At 37.4% G+C, this 13,348-nt stretch overlaps 1 protein-coding gene across 6 annotated transcripts in view; it reads right to left on the reverse strand.

Annotated features, from left to right (window-relative positions):
* cntn5 (contactin 5) overlaps positions 1–13,348 on the reverse strand; it is a 107,587-nt gene that overhangs the window by 15,195 nt on the left and 79,044 nt on the right. For 4 of the 6 annotated variants that reach the window (XM_013274400.3, XM_013274396.3, XM_013274399.3 and 1 more), the window contains 7 exons: positions 12,354–12,535; positions 9,493–9,629; positions 9,209–9,338; positions 6,574–6,718; positions 2,666–2,793; positions 2,098–2,285; positions 580–700 (listed from right to left, as the gene is read on the reverse strand). In XM_013274400.3, coding sequence (XP_013129854.1) covers positions 580–700; positions 2,098–2,285; positions 2,666–2,793; positions 6,574–6,718; positions 9,209–9,338; positions 9,493–9,629; positions 12,354–12,535 — 1,031 coding nt within the window. The remainder of the gene's footprint in view (positions 1–579; positions 701–2,097; positions 2,286–2,665; positions 2,794–6,573; positions 6,719–9,208; positions 9,339–9,492; positions 9,630–12,353; positions 12,536–13,348) is intronic. The other 2 variants (XM_005455075.4, XM_005455079.4) reach the window with 1 other exon arrangement.

Genomic DNA, 13,348 nt, shown 5'->3' on the forward strand with positions numbered 1-13,348 from the left:
ACAATCAAAAAATAACCAAAGCATTTGATCACTAGACATTTCAGTCAATCTATTTAACAGCACATAGCAAACCTGTTCATGCAGATGCAACATCTGTTGAGGACATTCACCATGATAATGTAAAATTAGTAGAAATGATCAAAAAGGGGCAATAATGTGGAAGTAGTCTTGGCGCAATTGTCCCCAGCAGGAGCAAATCTCTAATGATCACTGTAATTAACCAACTTCCCAGATGAGCTGCACTTGTAACAAATTGGGCTAATTTAATAGATTCCCAGAAATTGTTAACATTATTTCAGAGAATTACTAACAGCTTTAAAGCACTGGCTCACTAAATTTGAAAGTCTGTCTTGGGCCCACATGTGCCCATATGTTCACCGAGATAGTTTTTCATTGTGTCAATGTTCCTGTTCACCTAAAAGCTAGCCAAGTGGCACAGTGACTTGGACTAAATTCTCCAAGAGTGTGCAATACGTTAATTCTGTACTGCAGTTGTGGATTAGTTCAAGAGAAGCAGTAAGTCACCAGCAATAAAGAGCGGGCAAGACGTCACAGTGTACTGCCAGATAACAAGCTTACCTCGCACAAGAAGTTCTGCCTCTGCAAATACAGTGTCAGCACTGGTCTGGGCTCTGCACCCGTACTTCCCAGCATGCTTCAACAAAATGTTCCTAATCATCAGATCCACTGTTGAAGACTGCTGCAATTGGGAAAGGAAAGCATTAAAAAGTTAGGTATTAGGCAAGCCTAAATGTGCTCGACACAAAAAGTGTGATTCCTTTACATCTTGTAGAGGCTCATGTGGCTTGAAAAATTCCTGTTTAATTCAGGTGCTTGCTTGGTGCTACATTCTTCAGCTACCCGTATTTTCTCTCTGCTGAAATGAGAAAAGCCTAAGGCAAGACTGGGAATAATTCAAAGTCTACAGGCAGCTGTTTAGCAGGAAACCTGATTAAAATTACAAACCATGCATCAGCCAGGCTTCTGTTGTGCCTGTAAAGAATTGTCACTGCAAATACTTCCTCCCTAGAGGACAGGTTGCAGCAGAGGACATATCAGGGCAGATGTGATTTTAACATCCTCTGTTGATAAAGGAATAGTGACATAAACAGGACTTCCTGCTAGTAGCTTGCTGATTTGTTTTCAACTTTAACATTTTATGGTTGGTCACAATTATGGTGACCAATTATTTTTTTGCAGAGAGGAAAAAAAGCACCTCCGAAAAAACACAAAACTAAATTAACTTGTATAAAAATGTTGCACCTTGAGGCAGAAAATTATATATTGATCTATTGATCATCAATTGATCTGCTGGTCCTATACAAACAAGTGAAACATAGAGGTCAGAAGCGGTCCAGCAAAAATAACAAAGATAAATAGGAAGAAGGTGAAAAGACAAGGTTAGCGAAACAGTCCTGTAGCTGGGCAAAGGCAAAGGTGAAATTTCTTTCTGTGTACATTCTGCTTTTGCTGGTACATCGCATGTAAAGGATCATTGATCCTGTATACCCTGGTCAATTCTAGAGGATAAAAGTCAAAGAGAAGATACTGTTCTATATTAACTCTGGACGGGAATAACTATCGTGTACTGAACAGAATCTTAGACTTTGCCATAACCAAGCCAAGCTTGTCAGCTTTGAAGAAAAGCTGACAATAGCCTTACCTCTCATACTAAATCACTGGTGACCCTGATAAACCTTCAAAGCTGAGCCAGTATGAGTCAGTGTCTCATTTTCACAGTTCACAGGTGAAATTCAAAACAAAAGGACTGTCTTTGATATACATAAATGGGTTATTTATTGACTCGCTTTGATGACACCACAAGGCTGTCTGACCTTTGGCTGATTCTTTTTCAGATGTAACAAGTGTTCGGTTCACTAAGAATACTGGTAGGAAAATTAATTTAAATCGGTTGGTCGACAGGCTCAATGAATGTGGAAAAAAATAGAACAAATTAAACAAAAGGGAAAAAAAGCCTTCTGTTTACACAGAACATATGGATAGTCATGCAGATAATTAGATAGACAGAGATAAATAGTTAGATAGGAACAAAAGCAAATATGTTAAAATTGCTGTTAATAGTACTATTGCTCTTACTCTGGCTCTTACTGTTTGGATGTATTCAAAGTGGCCACCGTCATACTGAAAGTTGATTGGTTTCTGGTTGAAGAACCACTGGAAAGCCACATCCAATGACGTGTCATGTGTCGCCTTGCAGCTCAGCACCACACTCTCCCCGACAGTCACCTCCACTCTGCTCGGGCTAAGCACCACACGCATGGCCTCTGAAAGCACAAAGCTGCTGCACTGTCACCTCAGGCTAACGGAAGGCAGCGCATTTAACTGTGACATCAGAGGCAGAGCAATCACGGGAACTCAAGCCTAACCTGGGCAAAAACACTCACCTTTGTCAGATAAATATCCCGGTTAGCTCTGTTCTAAACTGTGCACAGTGCAGCTATGAGACATACTATTACACTGCTAGAGTGTGTCCTTGTAATATGATTCTTGAATGTGAGAGGCCTTCTTCACGGCTGAGCAAGCACAATAAATTCCCTGGCACCCGAGCAAAGGTGGGGAGGAAAAAATGACATTGGGGACTGTTTACTGGTGGCCGACTTGTGCTAATTTGGCAGAAAATAAAGGCCTTCAGGGCATCACTTACCTTTTACCCACAGTATGGCAGTCATCTCTGCCGAGCCCAACTGATTCTCTGCCCGGCACACATAGTTCCCCTCATCCGCTCGGCTGGAGTTAACAATTTTCAGAGTGTTGTTCCGTAACAGCATAATCCTATAAGAAAGGACACAAAAATCAATACTGGTATGAGAAGCAAATTCACATTCAAACAACAAGTTCAAGCATGAGGTTATATGTTTTAGGGTTGTTCGGGTTACAAGAATAGTAACATTCACTATCGGTAAGAGCATATGCAATCTCATGAGATATGCTTGAAATACTAAGTACTAGAAGTTAGTAGCACTGGATCCAACATCTCAAAGTTGTTTATATAACTCGATTTCAACAAACTATGAAAATAAACACATGAAATAAAGATTAATCATAGTAAAAATGTGAAAATGAATTTGATTTTTTGATACCACTAAATAGCTCTACCATGCACAGGATTAAAGGGAAATGCTTTTAAAGATAATGAGGACAAGGTTTTGATGTCAAGAACAGAGAAAGTTATTTCTCTGACTTTCAATTTCACTACAATGCTTTGCTATATTTAATCTTTAAAAGAACACAATCAGCTGCAATTTATTCTAATTGCAGAATAATTTAAAAGTCACTGATGAAACATTTCAGTACAAAATCTGCAGAGAACACTACACAAAGTAAAATAATAAGAATGGATGACAAGATTCTTTGTTAGGTATACATAAACAGTGCATTCATCTTACAGACTGCTCATTGTAGCGCTAGAGAAACCTTAAATGTTCATTTTATGTATCTAAAGCAGATGTACATGTCGCCAAGCTGCCCTCCTTAAATACACACCGGAGACACAAAAAGAAACAGCCACAATCCCACAGCTTTCCCTTCTCCAGTTGAAGGACAATAGTAATTAGGGTTTAACATTTTGTTCTGAGTTGTAAATAACAGCTGGAAAATGAATTGCTTGACATAAGATAGTTGTGGCTGTAACTATATACAACAAGCCTGAAAGCAGGTGTGTGAGCAGATGGCTATAGAGCAGGAATCATGTTAAAGTATGGTATTGTGACCATGTTGTGATCATGTCACGCTCCTCTCTAGGGCAAACCGATTCCTTTGCAATGTTTATATTATGTCTAATTTTAAATGGGGTGGTGGTTAATATTTTGAAAGTATTGTTAGTTTTGTTTTTTTCTAATTCTTGCCTTTGAGGCAAGATATATAAAAGTGTATGAACTCGCACCATTGCAACTGAGGCGCATCCACATACTTTTTCTTTTTAATTAGAAAATTAATTTCACTCGTCAAAAATAACAAGGGGGTGTGAGGTTTTCCGGTCTTTTGCCGTAATTTAATTCACATTATTTGGCATTCACATTTACAACACTAAGCACTTTCATCATGGGCAAGGTGATTAAAATTGGCAAGGGGATCTTCACGAGGGCGTGACTAAAAATCTTGCCACACATACACGATTCTTTGGCAATCTGCAGCCAGGAGACATTTTTCAAATTAGCAGAAATTTTTTTTACATCTGACAAGGACACTGAGGCAGAAAGGACAAGATAGGGAATGCTGGGTAAACAGAATATGTGATGTAAACATAAGAAGATCACAGCTAAACTATAGCATTTGAAAACTTTTTTATTTCATCTAAAGAAAGATCTCTGAAGTGAAATAAAACAGATTGCAACAATATACTCATTTACATATGAAATTAGTAACCTGTTTAAATTATTTGTGGAAAACATTTTGCAATAATAAAAAATGGTTAAATTATGCTCTTCCTGATTGGCTCTCAAACAAAGTGTTTGTAGATTTCAAATGAGTCTGCCATGTACTTTCAAACTAATAGGATTAATACTTTCTATTTAAGAGACAAAAGCCCTGAACATTAGTGGAAATCCATGTTAATTACAAACCTTCATTAAGTCAGCACAGCTGTCAATGCCAGATAAACGTGACGCTCGATTCCTCCCGGTCTTTCATGAATAGGACGTCTCTACACCCATAAACTCTTTACTATTGGTAATGGCAGAAAATCCTTACAGGAGTCACTCTGACCAAGACCTGCAAACGCATATCTCCTCGTCTCTATTTTGGATTTTTCAGATAGAAATCGTCCTCTCACAAGGTTGATCTCCATTTGAACAGCACCTCCCACAAACACACAATTACCCGCTTAACCTACTATAGCAACCTTAAGTTGCAATGCATAAGATGTCAAATTGTAATTGGATCTGACTCTGCGGTTATCAAAACACTGAATATCTTAAGAGAAAATCTATAAGAAAATGTGAAACACTGATTGTAGCGCTTATAAAGAAAAAAAACAACAACACCTCACAAATATAAATATTTGTGAATTATATATTACTAGGAGGGGAGAGATTAGCAATTTCAGACAGTTTATTTGAAGTTAGATATTAAACAAGATTAAGGTTGTGTTGTGATATGAAAAACATCTGCAAAGGTTTGACAAAAACCTTATGTCATTAATCACGACCCATCCATCAGTTGCAAGAAAAATGTCGAAAAGAACCCTATGAAGACTATTTTAAATTTAATCGAAAAGGAAATAAATAGCACAAACTTCCACTAACCTCTGAAATGATCCTGATAAACTAATCCCTGAATATTCTTCCACCTGTTAGAGAAAGGAAGATTTGTCCCTGCCTGTTTGAAGGAGCCACATACTGAGGATCTGATTATCCACTGGCTGTCCTTGCTGTGAGGCTGTTCAACAGACTGCTGAATCTTGGCCGATAAACAAAGGTTCCATTCTCTCACTCAAAACTTGAGAAGCTCAGCCATGACTGATAATTTCAGCGGCATCGCTCAGTTTGATTGATAGACCCGCGCCTTGCTCAGCCCCCTCTAGGTGCAATGGAGAGATGTTTCTCATAAAAGATGATGCATCAAACTGCATGTGAATTCCAAATGCAATTGTGTGGTCTAAATTGTCAGCATCCTTGAGAAGGAGGTGGGGTTGAGTATGAGTCTCCAGAGCTTTGCCAGTACCTAAGGTGTTTTATTTTAGCAGTGACACTTTATTTCAGTTACAGTAATGAAACTGTGATGTGTTACAACAAGACATGTAGACAATTCCTCAAGGGCCTGAGCTCCAATGATAACAGTGGAATTTATGCCATAAAACTAGGATGAATAACAATATAAAGATATCGAGGGAGACAAACTTTTCATGACTTCATACATATTTTACAGAGCAATTAACTTTCTCTCATAATATTTTATTCTCTAAACTGTACAGATGAACTAAAAATTGGATTCTATTACAAAAAAGAGCTGCGGCACTGTAAATCTACAACTATTCAAAGAAAATGTATGCTACCTCTCCTAGTGATAAAAGTGGAAATGATTCCTTTGTCAAGTCTATAAGATTTTTTTCCAAACACTGAAACAATTCTAACAACATATTATTATACAGGATGCTATATTTAAGGTAGATTATGTGTTTTACATGTTTATCCTAGTTTTTACACAAATACTTGTACTAGTACATAATCTTAGGCTTGTGGTGATATATTGTTCAAAAGTAAAAATGATAATTAAGAGTAGAGATCTACCCTACTGATAGACACGCCTGTAGCATTGAGCCACTGTACACAGTGCACACGACATGTATCTACAGTGTTTTTTGAAAACAACCATATCACACCATACACCGTGTGGGACATATGTCGCATTTCTAAGTTTAATATGATGACGCACACATTACACACTCAAATATCCTAAGCAGAACTTTTAGCTCTGAGGTTCTTGCAAGTTGCATGCAAAGGGATAAATGAACAAAAACAATTTAAAAACTCCATGCATTCTAATAAACAAAATCAAAATAAGATATCCAGCATGTTAAAAGTTACTTTCATTTGAGAGTGGTCATGTTTGTACCTTTTATTTGGTATTATCCTCCGGTCTCCTCTCTTCCATGTTATCCGTGGTTTGGGTGATGCCTTTGGTTTGCAATCTAATGACACATCTTTTCCAAGTGTGGCTATGACCCGTATTGGATTGGGGACAAAGACGGGTGCTGATGCTGTTTAAGAAAAACAAGATGCGCATATTACTTTATATGATTTATAAAGTATATCGACATATTTCTTTAATAAAGATTCACTACTTTAAGTGCTTATTTTAAGGGATATTTGATCATGGATGTAGCTTTAAAACAATCTATGAATCAAATGACTTCTAATAAAATGCAGTATTACCATCTTCTACCAGAATGTAAGCCCCCACTTACAGCAAAATTCCACACAAGCTAGTTGAACAATGTGTTCAGTGGAAATTTGGATCCTTGTTTTATTTTATTTCATCTGAAACTGTTTTCAAATTCACCTGCTTTCTTAAGAAATAAAACTAAACAAACAAAACAAAACAAAAAAACCATATACCTGATGCTTATTGCTGTTTTAATTACTGTGCGATTGCTAAAACTTAAAAAAAATTAAAAGCATAATGCATGTTCTGACTTTTCAGCTGTGGCATTTCAAAGTAATTATTTTAAAAATGCTAGAGGGTTCAGGCTGGCACATCATGACTCAAAACACTGTGTTAATCGAAATATACTGCAAATAACTACAATTTTCATAACAAGTATTACAAGGAGAGCTTTTATGCATAAATGTATTCTTTTATTTACTGTGAAATGAGCCACTTTGGCTATGTATTTACACACACATGTACATATATATATATATATACATATATATATATGTATAATTTCAATTAATATAAGTGCCTTGCAAAAACAAATTAAGCAATAATTTTGCTTCAGGCATTAACGTTGTGGTGCTGGCATATAGCTTAGTTACAAATCAAGGCCATCTACAGGCTACAGGGCTTAGTCAACTGTGATTATTCAAATTCTGAATGATGCTTCATAGGTGACATTATACACAATGACAATTCAATCCCATCTGTAGCTACAGGCTGACCCCCACTCTCCCTGTAACACTTGTGTCTTTGAGCCTCAGTAGCTGTCTGAGTGGCAGAGGTCCCTCTAGACACGAAAGTAGCAGAAAACAGAGCAGTTGCTGTGCGTATTTGTTTTAATCAAAATAAGAGCAGGCCTACAGCTGCTGGTGGCAGTACCCGTATTACTTCACCCGCCACGCTCCCATAAGAGCTGGATCTAGGACAAGATCACAGACGTGAGGGCAGCCGCTGCCCCCACATAGCCTCTAGTGATCGCTCATCTGCAGGCTGTTATTAGTCATGTAATCTGTCCTGATAGTGTTTGCTTGTGGACATCTCCACAGAGCACAGGTCACCAGGAAGATGTGCCTGGGGGTTATAGTTATGAAAACATTCGTCAACAGTCTCTAAATATCACCAGTGTGACTCTGTCTCCAAGGAGGGCAAAAGCACCTCCTCGTCAGCACAGATAAAACTTATTAAAAACCAGAACTTTTGGTTCTTGCAGGCAAGCCTTTGAATTTAAATCAACTGAGCAGTGATTAGTATAAAACCAGTATAAAACAATCTTTTAAATATTGGGCAAAAAAAACATATCTACTTGCAGTAAGATTTTCAAAATGCCACAGACTTGCCTTCAAAAAAGGGCAAGCCATACAGACAGTAAATCAAACTGTCCCTCAGGGAAACATGAAAGGGGAATGGGTGTCACAGATGTGTCCCAGTATAGAAAATGACAGGGAGAAAATAGTGCATCAAGACAGAACAGTGGACAGCTATTCAGTATGACTGTTATGTTTTTTCCCCAGAAGCCTCAAGAAAGAACACAGCTTCTTTGGCCTTTAATGTCATTAAAGTGCTTCTGATGGAGGTTTTGTTATGTACAGAAAACCAAACCAACAACAAGAAAAGATACATATACTCTGTTAGAAATAATGAGAAAACTTCACCATCAATATATAGACCATGTAGGCCGATATATTAATGATTATAAGTGATTATTAAGTGATAATAGTAATGACTGACTAATAAATGGCCGATGAAAGTCATGTCCGGATCGAAGATTTGTTTTCCTAAGTAATGGGAGAAGTAATGTAGTCTGAGCTTTGATGACAAACGATAGAGCGAAGATAAGATTCTAATGGAGTCATTAAACTCCATCAAAGAAACCATTGATGTCTTCCTCTTAGTGTTTGCTCCCATTAGTATAAATCTATACCTACAAGTCATTGGTTTTTGTTCTCAGAATAAGGTAGAACTGTTCAGGACTCTCCTAAGCTTAATGCTTGCAGACACCACACTGAATATAACTATAAGAGGCCTTCTTTTATTCATGCCGCCCACCGCCTGGGTTAAATCAGGGACCATTGATTGGCAATCAGCACATCTCACAGTTCAGTGTTCTCCGCTTGCATTTCAGCAACCCGCCCTTACCTATCATGTAGTACCTTATTCAACTGTCAATACTGAATGTCTGCAATTTATTCTTTGCAGACATTCAGTAAAACAATATGCAGAAAGGAAAAGTAACATAATTAAAGTAATTCACACCAATTCTTTCTGTTTTTGACACATTCTTTTGCCCAACTTAAATCCATTTAGCAGATACCTAAAATCTGGAGTTCAGCATTAGAGTAGATGGCCGCATATTTGTTTTCTGCAACACACTGGTACATTCCTGAGTCCGCCTGCTGCACTTTGTGAATGGTCAGTTCCCCATTCACTATTTCAAGTCGACCCTGGAACAAGAAAAAAAAGAATAAAGGAATATCCCTCCTGGATGCGGAGATAATTTGCAGGATTGTACTGCATATAGTCGGTGTGAAGATTCACAAGGATAATTCAGATGTTCCATAGAGCAAAAGAAAAGGTACTGTGAAGTAAAATGGGTACCTGTGATGTCAAGGGCAAACCATTACGAAGCCAGCGATAGGTGGGCCGGGGCCTCCCAATGGCCTTGCACTCCCATTGGAGCTTCTCTCCACTATCCATCTGAGTATCATTAATCATTCTGACCCACTGCGGGAGGGCTTGAAGATAGAAAAAAAATTACGAATAAGTAATGTATCCTTGAAGTACACACCAGGTACAAGAACATGCATGTAGGAATACACTGTCAACGTACAACGTAAAAGGCTGAATTTTTTATTAGAGTTGAAAAAAATCAGTCACTGATTACAAATAAACTATTATGATTACTAATTTATAAATTAAGTTTCAAATCAGATGTGTCATGTATTTGATGTTTGTGTACATGTCGCTTTTATTAATCACAGTAATATTTTATGTTTTAATTAGTTAATTTGAGCATTTTAATCTTTAAAACCTTCAAACCTTTTGTTTTTGCATTCTCTTTCATGTATACTAATGTTTTTTATTTGTTGTTTATCACTTGACACAAAAGTCCTCAAATCTGGTCACTCCTTAATTTTTTTTGTAACATGAAACAGAATAATACGAAAAAGCAAAAGAGAAGTTTTGATTCATGTACTGCACAACAAATCTATGGCTCATTTTGGGGGCAAGAAGTAAGTATACGGACTATTAAACTTTTATATTAAGTAGTGCTACAGAACAGCAAAATGCTTTAAAATACATGCAAATTGGTTTTGCATGTATTTTGCAAGAAAAAAAATTCAAGCGGAGCTTTTTATTGGGGCTCAGATTTGTAGAAAGCCACTCTTGTAGGGATCACTTTCATGTTTTTGTGTTATTGTCAAGCTAACATGCTCAAAACTGTAGGGAGGTCATAGTAACTGAAGGAAATGAACAACTAAAACTCATGTCAAGAGGCAGGAGCACTTTTGCACTCCCAACTGAGTAAGCACTGAGGCATTTTTGCTTGTTTGTTCGCTACACTTATTTGTATCATGTATGTCAAAATCTTCTATCTTTCCTTCCACTTTACTGCTGGTCCAAGGCCAAGGCAAACTAAGCAATAAGCAACTGCCCTTCCTGGGGACTCACCATCAGACTTTTCTCTTTTTCTCCACAGCCTACTTTCTTGTGTTCCCAAGGCTCCATCCACATTTCCTGCTCAACTCCACATACTGCAGAAAATCTCTCTCACAACTCAAGATCTTAACACTGTATAGGCTGTAGGTTTTTCTTTTTATCTCCTAGTCTCTTTCCATCTTGCAGTTCTGATCTATGGCTGTGATTTTTTTTTTAAATTCTTGTACATTTACAAGATTATAAAATATACAAGAACCTTTTACTGGGGCAGGAACATTCTGTCAGTCTTGTGCGGGAAAGAAAATGCAAATCCAGAGTATTTCTAGTTTATTTTAATCCCTTTTACTTGCAAATTTAGCTTGAATGTCTTTCACTCTCAAACAAGACCTTATAGGCAAACATCAATATATATATATATATATATATATATAAAGTCTAACCAAAAAGTTGTAATGCTTCTTGTGACAACTTGTTGATGATGTTTTTGGCTTTAGATCTCACTTTAAATATATTTTACCTTGGTTAGACAAAGCTTATACATATATTTCTGACATGTTTTTGTTTAACGTTAAGAAATTAAATCCTCCAAATAATGTCCATATTAGCGTATACTATGACACACCTTCCCAACTTAAATGGTGCACATTCCACTGTGGTTTATTTCTTGTGCAGTGTGCAGACAGTGTGACACCCACACTATTGAGCTGTTTCTCTCACAATAACATGCCAAGCACGTTCTATTCTTTCCATATGGCACCTTCAGTAGAATACTTTTTGTGTGTGGTTTGATTGAATGATTATGGTCAGAAAGGTCTCCCTCACAATAAAAGTGCAAACTACCAGCTAACCTGTGTAAATTACATTTAGTGTGAGGCCGCTACAAATTAGGCTCGCTATTCTCCTTGTGATGTCAAGAGAATGGAGGTTGCCAAGAAGAACAGGGCCTTGGAAATGTGTCCTACCAAGGTTGAAGCAGTCCATTATCTTGGGCCTGTGCACATGGCACAAATACTGAGGAACTGGGAGTCACGCAGCCTCAAAGATCATCTATGATAATAATTTAATGATAATAAATAATTTATGATCACAGAAGGTGACAAATAAAGGAAGTATTTCATTATTAGAAAACTAAAAACTGCTCTTAGGTGAAATTCACCCCAAAATGAATAATCATACACAAACACAAAACAGATTCTTGATTAATTTTTGCAATTCTTCAGTCTTTTTTAGATGAGATTTATCTTCAATAAATAAATAATAATTGTTAAAAAATAAACAATACAGAAAAATTAAAAAATAAATCAAATTATGCACCTGGGAGCAAACACAGTAGTCTATTAAGCATCAAATGAACAGGGATGTAGTTTAGAAGAAGACACACTTAACTTCTCTCTCAGCTCAAACAGAACAACACATTCCTTGCTGTGATGAATCCTTGCTCTTGGATTATCTTGGATAGATCAATACATAATTATAGCACGGGCTGTTCAGCAAATTCCTAAGGATCAGTCTTCAATTTGAAAACACTAAGTGGCAAAGATTACTTTATGAAAAATGAGTAAAAAATGCATTAGGACCAAAATAGCAGAGCTGCTGGTTAGACTGCCATTCCTGGAATGAATGAACACTTGTGCTAATACATGCACATTCTTAGATAATGCATAATAATGAAGAGTGTGTGTGTATGTCTGTGTGTGTGTGGTAGTGGTGGGGTGTTTGTCCACACCACATAATCAAAATGTGTCAATTTTTTTCCTAAACCAGTGAAGACAAAAACATGTAAAAATACTTAGACTCACTGTAGACCTGCAGATGTCCCTTGAAAGCAGTGCTTCCTCTTGGATTCTCAGCTTTGCATTCATAAGTTCCCGAGTCCTCTAGCTGAATATTGGGAATCTCTAGCACAGCCTGAGATTTACGGAGTCTTGCTTTCTTCGGGATGTTGCCATTTATCTTCCTCCACGTGATGGTTGGCACTGGGCTGCGAGAAGAAGAAAGTAGCATGGCACACCACAGCATGTAATACAGTAGCATAAATAACAGAACTACAGTATAAGCAGTACACACAGAATTTCATACAGAAATAATAATTTAAAGAAATCCAGACTCAGGGCTTCCTTAAGAAAAGGGACTAGAACACCTTCAATTGCTACCGTTAATTTAGGACTTGTCTTTAATAAATTTTAAATACAGCCTGGGAAAACTTTAAACCTTTTGCATTTTCAACTCTCCATCATTGATATCCCTCTTTATCAGAATCAGAATCAGAATACTTTATTTATCCCTAGGGGAAATTATTTTGGTTAATTATTTAATCTCCTGCTGATCTTTCCATCCTGTACCCTGAGCATGAAAACAGCTTCATGTTTCTACCTCTGTGTTTGACTGTGGGGGTGGTGTTCACTGGGTCATACTCTGCATTTCTCTTTCTCCAACCCAGAAGGCTGAGTTGATGAAAATGGGTTAATTTTGGTTTCATCTGACCACAGCACCTTCTCTAAAGCTTTCTCTGAATCATTTAGATGCTCACTGACAAACTTCAGATGGGCCCGTACATGTGAGAATTTTAGCAGGGGGACCTTGCGGACACTGCAAGACTTCAATCCATCACAACGCAGTTTGTGTTACCTCTGCTGTTCTCGCTGGGTATCGTCCCAACCGCCTTCTGATTATTAACCATATCCTGCCATATTTTTTGGGATTCACCACACAATCATCCTCACTCCATGAGGCAAGATCTTGTATGAAGCTCTGGACCAAGGGTGATTTATGGCCATGTTATATTTCTTCCACT

This window comes from Oreochromis niloticus, linkage group LG14, assembly GCF_001858045.2.
Source record: "Oreochromis niloticus isolate F11D_XX linkage group LG14, O_niloticus_UMD_NMBU, whole genome shotgun sequence".
Taxonomy (NCBI): domain Eukaryota; kingdom Metazoa; phylum Chordata; class Actinopteri; order Cichliformes; family Cichlidae; genus Oreochromis; species Oreochromis niloticus.